We start from the raw sequence: 13,356 nt of genomic DNA on the forward strand, positions 1-13,356 counted from the left end.
GGATTTTCTTTGTACTGTTGATGCTTTGTGGCTATGATAGTTCAAACAAGATTAATATTAAAGATTTTTCCCTCTTATTCAAGAAAATAAGCTTTCCTCTAGAACACACTTAAAAAGTTAATTTTAAATTAACTTCTAGAGGTCTAGCAAATATTTTCTTATCATTTTTAGGGTATCTGACAGGTTTATAAAAATAGATCCAATGAACACATGATGGTTTCTAAATTTTAATTTGTATTTGACAGCAATCAAAGTGAGTGGGGGAGGAGAATTCATTTGTGTCCTAAAGAATTTAAATCAAAGTTTTTTGTTTTTTTTTTCGGTACGCGGGCCTCTCACTGTTGTGGCCTCTCCCACTGAGGAGCACAGGCTCCGGACGCACAGGCTCAGCGGCCGTGGCTCACAGGCCCAGCCGCTCCGCGGCATGTGGGATCCTCCCGGATGGGCACGAACCCGTGTCCCCTGCATCGGCAGGCGGACTCTCAACCACTGAGCCACCAGGGAAGCCCCAAAGATTTTTTTTTTTTTTTAAAGCGCTTTGAATTTGTAAAATATGTTGCTTACAATAAAAGATCTACTCCAATGGTACAAGAGTAATCCTTACTTTATTGGCTTTCATAGCATTTTAGATGGGATAGAAACAAAATTTCAAAGCACTATCCTCGTATCAATATCTCACTGTGTCTAAAAATCTCTCTCTAAAATGCTCAGGAAAAATGTTGGCTAACACCCATTAGATATTGGAGATCTTCAAAGAACCAGGTAATTTCAGTTTGCAAACTTTATTTCGAGTTCTATCAGAAACGAAAGCTATGTATCCCTAAATTTGGAATCATTAGCTATATGTTTAAAATATTTTAAGTATACTGAATGCTCTTTGTAAAGCACACAATCTTTTGGCATCTGTGAATTTTTTAAAAGTGTTGTATTTCTTATTCTTTGTAAGTTTATTCTTGACAAGAATTTTTTTCTTTTATCCTTCTGTTGATGTTTCATAGCCCATGAAAACTGCTATTATAAAAAGACAGTGCCTTATGAACTAGTTTTATTGGTTTTGTGCTGATGTAGCAAAAACCAAATCAACTTACAAGCCTCAGCATTTTGACAAAATAAACACTGCTAAACATTGACATCCTAAATCTGTCTGATGTAACACAGAAGGAAAAGTGTCTTTAATATGAGACACACACACAAAAGAAAGAAATTTATTCCAGTATTTAGAGCGGCGGGGTGGGTTGTGTGAGAAAATAAGACGATTTTATTTCAAACATTTTAAATATGCTTTTCCTTTACAGTGCTTTGATTTTAATATTCACTTCAAGCAATATCTCTGAGACTTGATTTATTTGTGTGACTTTATATTACTATGTACAGCCTAACTGTAATGATAATGCTTAGGACTGTTTCTCATTTTTGCCAAAGAAGTTATTGTCTTGTTATGGAATTAAAATTCTTCTTTAAAACCATGATGTCATAAATCCTATCAGCATTTTACTCTCTACAAATCTACCTTCACTGCTAATATTTTTTTCTTATCAAGTAGCCTTAGTTTTCTCATTTGTGAAGTGAAGGAGTGAAACAAGATATTCTTTTTTTTTCACTAATTAAATTTTTTGTTTTTAACTTGGCTATACTCTATCTGAATCGTTTCTCTTCTATGCCTTAATTTGCCATTATCTCAATTCTTCCCTTACAGAAAATTATATTTTCTGATGCTTAGTTTATTACCTGACTTTCATTTTTCATATTCCTCTTAAATAAAACATTCTTCTGGAATGTCTTTCCTAATGAATTTGGCAACAGTGATGCACAGGGCCAAGCTGTGTCCCAATTCCTGAGTCTGTTCTGGTGTTCTGTGTAGGTGCTCACTTCTCTGTATCCCTGTGGCTAGAGGACTTTCAAAGACTGTGCACATTTAGCTCAGCAGCTTAGTCTCCATCCACGATTTTATCACGTCCCTTGGCAATGATCAGTAGCTACTTCACTGAATGAAACTAACCTTAGTCTAACAGGAGAGTCAGCAAGACATAGTATACAGGTCATTCTTTCAACATGCTGCACCTTCCACCTACGATCTTTAGTTCACATTGCAACTTGGTATATCCTTAATTCTAAATAAGTTTACATAAACTTTCACACTCAGCATACAAATATTTGATTATTAATTTTAAATACCTGCTTACTGACCTTAAATGAGTTCTTATTCCTAATCTTTAACTTACACAGCTTCTACCTATTGATTTTAACCTTAGAGATCCTACAGTCTGTTTTACCTTGAAAATGTTCAACAATTTTCTATTTTATTAGAACTAAAACTAGCTGAGGCTTCTTATTTCCTCCTTACACATTAGATCTTAGAGTATCATATCAGTATAATTCCACATGTATTTAATATAAATATTCTGAAATTAGAGGTCAAGCCAATTGCAGTGTTTTAAATTCTCTTTTATTCTACATTTCACTTGAGGTTTCCATTTTTGATATCAGATTTTTAATATGTATTTGTTCTCTGAATGCATTTTCTTTCAACAGAGTCCATTTACATTTTTTTCTTTGCATTTGTGCAGCATCTATTACCTCTCTGAAGACATTTATGCCATTTTATTTGTTTTGGTCTTTATAATTTAGGTTAGAGACTCACTGCAAGCTCTGGGTACTTAGTTAAGTGTGAAAAACTATGAGCTTCACTTTAGGGTGATATAGTGGGTTGTTTGGTTGGAAATCCATGATATGTGCCTTTAGATGCAGTTGATATAGTGCAATAATTAAGACTATGAACTTGGTAGCTAATCTGCCCATGTTTGATTCCTGGTTTTGCTAGGAAGAGGCCACATGAATTTAGGCATATTATAAAGCACTCTGTGTTTTGGTTTTCTAATTTTAGAATGGGGACAAAAATACTACCACCTAATAGAAATCTTGTAAAACTTAAAAAATTTTAATATGTATAAATAATTTAGAATAATGTTTGGCACATGCTATTATATGTGCTAACTGCTATTATTACTATTATTGTTGTTATTAATATTATTATTATCTCTTTAGAGCAGTCCAGTTTTGCTTAAAAATATCTTCTTGGAGGAATTCAAAGAACCAAAACAGACAGAATGCTGACTGGTCTCAACATTGGCTGTAGACTCCAACCTCTTCCTTCTGGTTTCAGTATGGGCCCCCGTAGCTCCACTTCCTCCAGTGCACTCTTGTTTACTTCCCAGAGAATAAAACCTCTAGTCCTTTGCTTGGGTGGGATCGAGCAGTCACCAAGCTGCTCAGAGATAGTTGTTTTTAAGACATTTTTTCAATAAATTCTACTTTTGTTAGACGTTTGATCATTCCGGCTTTGAGAAGGATGTAGAAATGCCAATCTCAGAAACTTTTACAGGGGAGAAGGGGGTCCTAAACGTTGGTTAGCTCAGTTACAATTCATCTGTCTGCTTTCCAGCTTCCAAAATTTTGTTTTTGTTGCACCCTATCCATTTCTCTTTTGCCTTGTGGTTTCATGCCACAGGAGAGAACATGTGTTCAAAGATGATATTCAACCTTCCATCTTTGCCAGAATACTCGGTGTTTCTTAAGAAAAATAAAATACAAGCACTTGGGAGTAGTATGCTCTCTTTTTAAAAAATAATTGGAGTTACAAAAATGTCTTACTACTGCATAGTGTTTTTACGTGTACTGTCTTATACGATCCTCACAAAAACCCTGTAAGTTTAGCAAAGATATTTGACTATTATGTAAACTGGAATTAAAAGATTAACTGGCTTGCATAAGAACATATCTTCTATTAATAAGAGATATAGAATTAGTGATCATTACTTCTGGCCCAGGCCTACATTATTCAGAGTTTATCTATATATTAGTTAAGTATAGGTAATCAAGTATTTATGAGTGGCCAGATTTATAGAGAAAAAAGCCTCATAATCTTCATATTCAGCCTAAGAGTTTGTTCAGATACTTTCTTCAAATATTTTATAAGCCATCTTAGCTGCTTTAAATTTAAGGGTTTCAGTAAAATTCATGTTGTTCAGATCTTGTGCTTTTAAACCAGTGATGCACTATACCATCTTCACTACTGAAAATGATAAAAGTAATAAAATTGCCAGGCAATGCTAAAGATTAATTTTCTATTTCAACTTTCTGTAGAAGTTGTTTAAGAGCTGAATGGCATTACATACCGCACACATACACACATGCAGTCTACAAAAGTAGTAATGGCTTTTAATCTTACTTCCCATATCTTTTCTACACAGCATTGTGTTTCACAGCCATAATTGAGAGATAACTGTGCTCAGTTGGAAATTGTGGTTAAAGAATGACAGCAAAACAAGCAAGCAAGCCATATAGAATGTGTGTGAGCAGCAAGTAGTCAATATTTCTAAATTGAAATATTTCTTATTTGGCTTTTTATTTTTATTATGAGAAACAAAACAATTCGGGTAACTTTTCTATCAAAACCTATTATGCCATATAGGAACAACAGAAATACTTATATTTTCTGCAGACAGGAAAGATGGGTGAACCTGTACAAAAATCATAGACAATAGATTCCAGAAAATAAGAGATACTTAAGTAATAATGGAAGGTAGGAAATGATTAATAAGGACCTACTGTATAGCACAGGGAGCTCTACTCAATACTCTGTAATGGCCTATATGGGAAAAGAATCTAAAAAGGAGTGGATATATGTATATGTGTAACTGATTCACTTTGCTGTACACCTGAAACTAACACAACATTGTAAATCTACCATACTCCAATAAAATTTTTTTTTAAAAGATAGGAAATGATTAGTTTCAAAATGAATATAAATAGTACCTTCTAGGAAATGCTCATAGAAATAAAAAATCAGTGCAGTAAAGTGTTCCAAGAATTTTATATAAAAATATATTTTGTAAAATCCTTATTTGGTCAGCTGAAGGTTAGTATTGTAGATTAGACATTTCAAATGTAAAATAACTAAATTTCACATTAATGTAAAATTAAACTCTACATTTGTAAAGAATATATTAGAAATATATCTTAGTTTGTTGGGTGTGGGTTCTGTTAAAAAGATTGATGTGTTTACTTCATTAACCACAGCAAAATATTAATAATAGATACATTCATGTACTGTTAAAAATGTAATTCTCTTCTTTTAAATTGTGTTGCATAATGTTTAAACTAAAATTTTCTTTTAATGTTAAAAAAGAGAAAGATGTAATTATACTATTTAAATGATTAGTGCCATTGTAAACATTATATTCTCCCTTTGTTTTGGACAAAATTACTAGTCCTCAAGTTTTTATTTAAATTAACTCTTCAGTGATAGAACATGTTATCATAAATTGAAAATCATGTAACTAAAGCAATAAAATGTATTTATTACTAATGTTCCTATAACTAAAATAAGGCAGAGAATTTAGGAGATTTATGAACAGTACAAGTAAGAATAACTTTTTGTACACTTTTTATCTCTGCTTGATTTTTGGCCTCAATGAGTACACCCATGTTATGATATTACACTATCACTCTCCATTAAAAATGTTACATTTTAAATTGTCAAGAAATGAGCATGCAATTTTGATTACATAAATTTTTAGTATTACATTTTTGGATTGTGTTTATTATCAGTCACAGATTCACTAAGTCAAAAACTGTATCCAAGTTTTTTTTTTTACATAAAATCCCTTTAATCTGCAGGTGAGCTCTGATTTTGATTCTATTTTGTATTTTGGCCTCACTTAATCTAAAACATTAGGAGAAAAATTCTTTACCTTTGAAAGGAAATGAACTTGTTCTAGCTATCCTCATTATGTTACTAATTTGGATAGCCAGGTACATCTTTGCAAAATCTCACTATTGGTCTTAATTATTCCAATAAGAATTTCATCATAGTCTTAATTATTCATTTCATTTCCCTTTTCTACTCCTAACGTTTGATTATTTTACTTGAAAACAACTGACATGCCTCCATAGCTGCCCAAATTTTTAATCATATCAATTTTTTTCTGGGGGTTCTAGCTGCCTTCTTTCCCATTTTAAGCCACTGGCCTTTTAGCATGTTTTAGTGTTCACTGGAGAGCAAAGGTTTACACGTCTACCCTTTCTTAGCTCTAAAGCTACTTGTTTTTATAAAGCACTTATTGTACCTTTCGGTATTTTCCCCCCCAAATTAAAATTTTTCTTCCCATTTTATCATTGAAATAATTCCAGAATTTTTCTGAATATTACTGTGTACCTACCTTTTAGTGGAAGGAGTAATACTGCATTTATGTCCTGGCACATGTAGGACTAAATGCACGCTTAAGCTGCAAAAGATTGCATATCTATTTATTTGAAAATAGTTTTGAGTTTTCATGACAGAGCAACCAGTATGGTGAATATTCTTCTTGTGTTTATTGTTGCAGTATTATTTTTTGTGATTGTATAAGAATTAAACTAAGATAAAGGTTTCACAGACGAGCTTTCCATAAGCAGATGCTAACCTTTTTCCTGTTTATGTTTTACCAGTGCCTTCTGAACAAAACCCATTTCTTTCCTTTAGCAATTGATCGTACTGAAGCCCTACTGAGAATTTCCGGTTGGATGTAAAAACTCTTCTATTTTCTTGGTCCAGGAATCATTAGTTAGTAAGACCTGAATGATTGATTTCCTGTTGTCCTGAGGCAGGTTAAAAGAAGTTCTGTGGTGTCCCGATTGTGTCTTAGCAGAAATGTAGTCATTCTTATTTGTAATATCCTTATTTGTAACAAATTCCTCTCATCTCTTCAACCTATATCTGTATGTTATCCTTGGGGGATAATGTAACATCTGTCTTATAGTCAACTGAATTCGGGGGAGAAAAAAACCCTCCTAGTGTCCAGTGTCTGCATCTTCCAAATTTGATGTTATAGTAATGTTGAAGGATAAAATTGTACACATGAGATATTCATGTGAGATACAAACACAAAAAACCGTCCTTATTAATCTTGTTTATTTTCTCTTGTTTATTGCCTCCTATGATTTACTAGTTGTGAACTTTTGAACATCAGGACATTTTTTATACATTTGTTAAATAAATCTGCTCTATACCTGGAAATACGATGAGGAATTGCTATGAGAAATGTTTTTATACAGATTTTGATTTTTTTGTGGCTTAGTATCACTGTTATTACTAATACAGTTATAAGGTAGGATGAGCAAACTAAATATGGTCAATTTCATCTAAATATTGTAGGATCATGTGGAAACTAAGAAATGTCTTTCTTATGTATTTTATTTTTCCCCAGAAATCAAAAATCTCCACATATGACAAAATGTGGGCCTTTATGAGTAGCAGGAGGCAGTCCGTGCTCGTCAAAAGTAATGAAGAAGGAATCCAGAGAGTCCTCACCTCTGATTATGCTTTCCTAATGGAGTCAACAACCATTGAGTTTGTCACTCAGAGGAACTGTAACCTGACACAGATTGGCGGCCTCATAGACTCCAAAGGTTATGGCGTCGGCACCCCCATGGGTAGGCTTCATGTCAGCCACTTGTTCTTTGTTCATTAATCTTAGTTGCTGTGAAAATGGAAGAAAAATAATGCCTCCATATGCCAGTAGGAATCTTGCTTCAAACAAATGTATTTTGCTATGTTCTGAGACTGTATAAAGTCAGGAAGATATTTGGACATCTGCTTCTAAAGGAATAAGTAACAAAAGGAAAATTGATTTCTACCAAATGGTCAGTAGACATTTTTACTGTATCAGTGTTGAAAACATCCACAACACCCCCCCCCCCCGGCAAAGGACCTTCTCAATCTTACACTTAAAAAAAGTTTTTATGAATAAAGTTTTTGCAACATTATTTTTTCAGATTGGTGGCTTACGAATATTGTATTTGACTTAGTTAACTAAAAGAATGAGCCACAAATGGTTACTGTGAATAATTATTTTATTTACAAGAGGTATATGTTTATTTAAGAGGAATAGCAGACTATTTACCAGGAACATACCTAGAATATTTTACACTAGTATTGATTAGTTTTAACATTCTCTTTCTTCTACATGACAAAATTCTTTTCAATAATAATCATGGAATGAAATAATAATAATTGCCACAAAAGACAATGAAAATTTTCATTTATTGAGCTTCATATTTATGTATAATGTATATGAACATGTATATACATTCATATGATTAATGAATGTATAAATACATATTACAGTATATATGTACATGTCATGGGCATAAAAATGGCTCCCCCAAAATGTCCATGGCCTAATCCTGAGAACATATGAATTTATTACCTTTTATGACAAAAGGGACTTGGCAGATGTGATTAAGTTAATGATCTTAAAATGGGGAGATTATCCTGGATTAACCAGGTGGGTCCAGTGTAATCGAAAAGGTCCTTAAAAGAAGGAAGCACAAGTGTCACAATTAAGAAGGTATCACAACAGAAGAAGTGAGAGAAAGAATGTACTAGTCCACCTGGGCTGCCGTAACAAAACACCAGAGATTGGGTGCTGTAAAAATGACAGAAATTGATTTCTCACAGTTTTGGAAGCTGGAAGTCCAAGATCAAGGTACCAACAGGTTTGGTGTCTGATGAGAAGCTGCTTCTTAGTTAATAGACCAGGAAGGAACAAGGAATCTATCTTGAGTCCCTTAAATAAGAGCACTAATCTCATTCATGAGGGCTCCACCCTCATGACCCAATCACACCCCAGGGACCCCACCTCTAAATACCACTATACTGGGGATTAGGTTTCAATATATAAATCTTGGGGCTGGGGGACACCATGGCAGGGAAGGGGAGGAAGAGAAAGAGAGAGAGATTGATTTGAAAATGTTACTTGGTGAACTGAAGATGGAGGAAAGGACCACAGCCTAGCAATACAGAGGACCTTTAGAAGTTAGTTTAGGAGGCAAGGAAACCAATTCTTTCCTGGAGGCCACAGAAGGAATGCAGCCCTGCAGATACCTCACTTTTAGGACTTCTGACCTATAGAACTATGGGATAATGAATTTGTGCTACTTTAAGCCCCTCAATTTGTGGTAATTTGTTATAGCGGAGATAGGAAACTGATACTGTATGCAAAGAAAACAAAATAACAGATTAACATGTTTTTTATTACATCTTTTTTTTTTTTAAAGAAAGGGGAAAGCACTTACAGCTACTCACTGGCTCTGCAATAATGAATAATGACACTATAATTTTTCTGAGCCTTAATTTCTGCAAATTTTTAATGACTTTGTCTAAACGGATTTTCATGTATTTGTGTTTAATAAATGATATAGTCATATTTGTCCATGTATCCTCATTCATAATTTTATTACTTTTAATTTTGAAAAGTTTCTTTCTAACATGTATACCATAGTTAGAAAGTTGGGCACAGATTCATAAAAATCCCATTTCATGATAAATTCCAGAAATTGCAATAGTGTCCATGTCTTTGTTTCTTTGGGATTGTTTCTAACAACTTTCAAATGTCTAGGAAGTCCAAAAATTTTCCACCATAATGACTTCAAAAACTTCAACATTAAATTCTTTCATATTAGGTAAAGTTTACTCAAATTCATTATAGCTCAAAATAGTTTGAACTGGCTTTGAGAGAATTTTGAGACATTCGCTCCTGTAACATTACATATTCCTGCAATTATAGTAGACTCAAAATAATGATTGCACAGTCATTGTGAAAGCAAAGTAAAACAAAACAAAAAAACAAGAACCTTAAGTTCTTGCTCCAAAAATATGCAAGTGTAGCTTAGCTCACATATCTTGGGGGAGTGAGCTGTATAATGAGAATTCTCCAAATTAGTTTCCAAGTGGAGTACAATGTTTATTAAAGAATAAGAAATAAATATAGATGCTAATTCAAAACTCAATAAGAGTTGGGCTGTTAAAACTCAATAGTAATTGTTTAGAACCTGGATGAACAGAAGATATTTACAAGAGAGGAATATTTTACTTTTGACATGTTTTGACCTGCCAGTGCCAGGTGAGAGTTGTTGCTATTATTGTTTTAAAATTCTCTACACAAAATGAACCCCCTTTATTGTTTGCACTAGGGAAAGGCCATCCAAAGCTTTGCCATTATTATGCCAATGTATGTGTTAATTCAGAAGTTTTCTAATTAATTCTAATATATAAAAATGTTTGAGTTCTCATAATTATAGCTTAAGAAGCACTTCTTTTCAAAATGCTTTAAATTATACTTATATTCACAGTAAGGCTTGAGTTTATTGCCACAGTTTTGTGTTGATGGAGTGTTCAAATCCTGGCATACTCCATAGTTAGATCCCATATGGCTCTTTGCCTCAGTAAGAATTACCTAAAGAACTCAACAACTTCATGAGTTGATGTACCATTTATTCGGAATTTGTGATGAGTAACTTTGATAACTTTTCAAGCATACTTGTACTCATTTATGAAGAGTTATATGAACAAATTTATGTTTTAGAAAAGAGGCTGATGATATGCTCTAAAGTATCATCATGTAGTATTTTGCACACTGATATTCTAGATTTAGCCTTGTCAATGTGATCTTAGACAAGTGACATGAAATTTATAGCTTCTAAATTTCTTTCTATTTTTTTAATTAGTAAAATTACAGGGTGAGACTAGGAACACCTAAGGTCTATTTAATGCTAAACTTATAATAATGTTTCAGATAATGTACTTGACAGAGTCCCAGAGTTTGATTTAAAGTGGGCTAGAAACTACATGGAGAAATATGATTAGCTGATGTTTTCAAACAAATTTTAAAAATCAAACACCTTCCTAAACACTTATGAGAGGAATGGAAGCAGTGATTTGATAGGTTCCCATTGCCTCACAGTTTCATTTGGAAAGAGCTGAAGAAAATAAATGCATTTTTCAGTGTTGTTTCTGGAAGGAGTGAGATTCCTATGTATCCTTACCCTCCTCTTTTAGTTTACATTGCGTGGAAGAGGGCAGAGATTTTTGTCTGTTTGTTGTTGTAAGCCCACACAACAATAGTGCCTGCACTCTGTGGACCCTCAATTATTTGTTCAACAAATGAACTCTACATATGAAAATATGATGGTGCAGCAAGATTTATAAATACAGAAAACAACTTTTGGAGCTAAAGATCAGCATGGCATCTTACATTACTCAATGCGATGACTTCATTAAACAAACCTGAGTGACTGAGGGTAGTGAGAATTGAATAAGATTTGGGGAGGATGTTTGAGGACTTTAGAGTATAGCACAGATATTCTTCATTAATATTAGTTACATAATAGCACTCATAATTTCAAAATTTCTAGAATAAAGAAATTTGACTTATACTTAATATAAAACCTTAACTTGATGGGTTTTTTGGTTTGTTTGCTTTTTTGTATTGTAAATACAATGTACCAGTGTACCAGGAATGTCTCTTATCATATTGTTTTGCTTTGAGGAAATGCTTGTTACAAATAAATCAAAATAGTATATTATATAATTCTCAAAACTCCCTGAGATATTTCAGATGTGAAAGCTATTTAAAAAAAGAAAGATAACAGTTAAATCAGTTCTAGGGAAGCTGTTACAGTTTCTTGGAAACATACAAATGGCAATTTTTGTTTTCTCCCCACCCCTGGCACTGTTTACTGAAAGATATTGACTTATAGGGAAAATATAAAACAATTCAAAATATTAATAAATGTATAAACTATATAACTTTTTAAATGAAGGAAAATACTGGGCACAGCATTTGGAATTTCTATTTCTTCTCATTTTAAGCTTATCTTATATATGAGAGAAGGAAACAAATTAAACTATAAGCCTTAGGGTGTAGTTTTTTTTTTCCTTTTATCTGTTCAACTCAGCTCATCAGATCAACTTTTGCCTTCTGAAGAAAGCGTAGTTATTGCAGAAAATAGTCATTGATACAGGCAGGTCACTTTCATGAGAAACTTAAGAAATCAAGTTGAATTATATATCTAAGTGGAATCATTTTTTCGTAGTGTGTAGTTAGTTTGGTATAATAGTATAATCAATTAGTGTTTTCATTAAAATGAATTTTTAAAAATTAGGTAATAGCACATGATAAATTTCTTTTATAGGACTTTCTTGGACTTTTAATGTAAAATTATCAGTACATATTAATAAAAATTCAAAGCATCTAATAATACTTTGGCATAGCAAAATTATAGACTAGGAAGAATATTTTACCATATTCTTCTTTATTTTCATTGCCAAATAATATTGAATTAAAATTTATTAAAATGTCTCATTACTAAAAGTGGCTTAATGCATTTAACATACATTTTGTTTTTAGCTGAATTCTGAATGAGATAAATTTGAACATAATAATTTAAATTTGAAGGGATGAATATTCAAACCACTCACCTGTAGGTATTGCAATATAATTTTTGTTTCTTTTGTTCAGATAGTTTTCTTATGTTTGACTTGATGATATTAAGTTCTTAACTTTAGTAAATTATATTTTATTCACTCATAACATAGTATAAAATTAAAATGATTTTGAGACTCCAGTACATTATGAGTAAGTCTTAACTCATATAACTTCATCAAAGAAATATAATCTAGAAAGAGGCATTTCACACTTTACCCCCTCAAATATGTCTGAGAAAAAAACTTCAGGCAGTAATTCATGATTTACTATGTCATAGCTCTGCCAACAATATGGCTTTCATGAATTATTACTTAGTCATTAATAAATGCAATGACATGCAACTCTAGAACTTGAATGAGATTCTAACTTACCATAAATTTTCAAACAACATCATAACCTGCATTTCTCAACTAGTTAATTAGGATTTGCCTTTTATATCATCTTTTTCAAGCATATTGACAATTTTTTTGTAATATGTCATTTTTACTTAGCTTTAAAATTTTGTTTAATTATAAGCCAAAAAATAAAAATAAAAAATAATGCATTTAGGTGTGAAAAAGTAAAGGTTATTTGAGTCTCTTTCCCAGCAAGAGTTAAGGAGATGAATCTATTCAAAGCAGAGCAGTACAGGCTCGGGTTCTGGAAATTTAGATCAGTTCCAGAAATTCCCCAGGATTTTGAGTTTATACCTGCAGAAGCCGTAAACTGATATGAAAATTCTGTCTTTATTAATACTGCAAATGTGATCAAGGAGAGGAACTCCTTTTGCTTTGCTTTTATTGTTGCTCAGATTTTTAGATATTGTCATAGAGGTGTATACGGTTAAGTGCAGGAGGGTAAACAGAAATACTATGTCTGTTTTGGAGTGAATATTCAGAAATATTTCAAAAATTATATATATTTTTTCCCCCAGAAGTCCATGCGTCCTTTTAACCTGCTAGGCCTCCTCCTGTGTGATTCATCTAGGGGCCTACCATCACCATTCATCACTCTGAGTGTGATGATTACTGCCCAAACTGTTGTGAAATCACTGAATGACTCAGATATA

The 13,356-nt window shown here is 32.7% G+C and overlaps 1 protein-coding gene across 5 annotated transcripts in view; it reads left to right on the forward strand.

Annotated features, from left to right (window-relative positions):
* GRIK2 (glutamate ionotropic receptor kainate type subunit 2) overlaps nt 1-13,356 on the forward strand; it is a 630,583-nt gene that overhangs the window by 589,755 nt on the left and 27,472 nt on the right. For 4 of the 5 annotated variants that reach the window (XM_029223762.1, XM_029223765.1, XM_029223763.1 and 1 more), the window contains one exon: nt 7,248-7,473. In XM_029223762.1, the coding sequence (XP_029079595.1) occupies nt 7,248-7,473 (226 nt within the window). The remainder of the gene's footprint in view (nt 1-7,247; nt 7,474-13,356) is intronic. The other variant, XM_029223766.1, reaches the window with a different exon arrangement.

Source organism: Monodon monoceros, unplaced genomic scaffold (genome assembly GCF_005190385.1).
Source record: "Monodon monoceros isolate NGI ecotype Baffin Bay Population unplaced genomic scaffold, NGI_Narwhal_1 Super_Scaffold_15, whole genome shotgun sequence".
NCBI lineage: Eukaryota > Metazoa > Chordata > Mammalia > Artiodactyla > Monodontidae > Monodon > Monodon monoceros.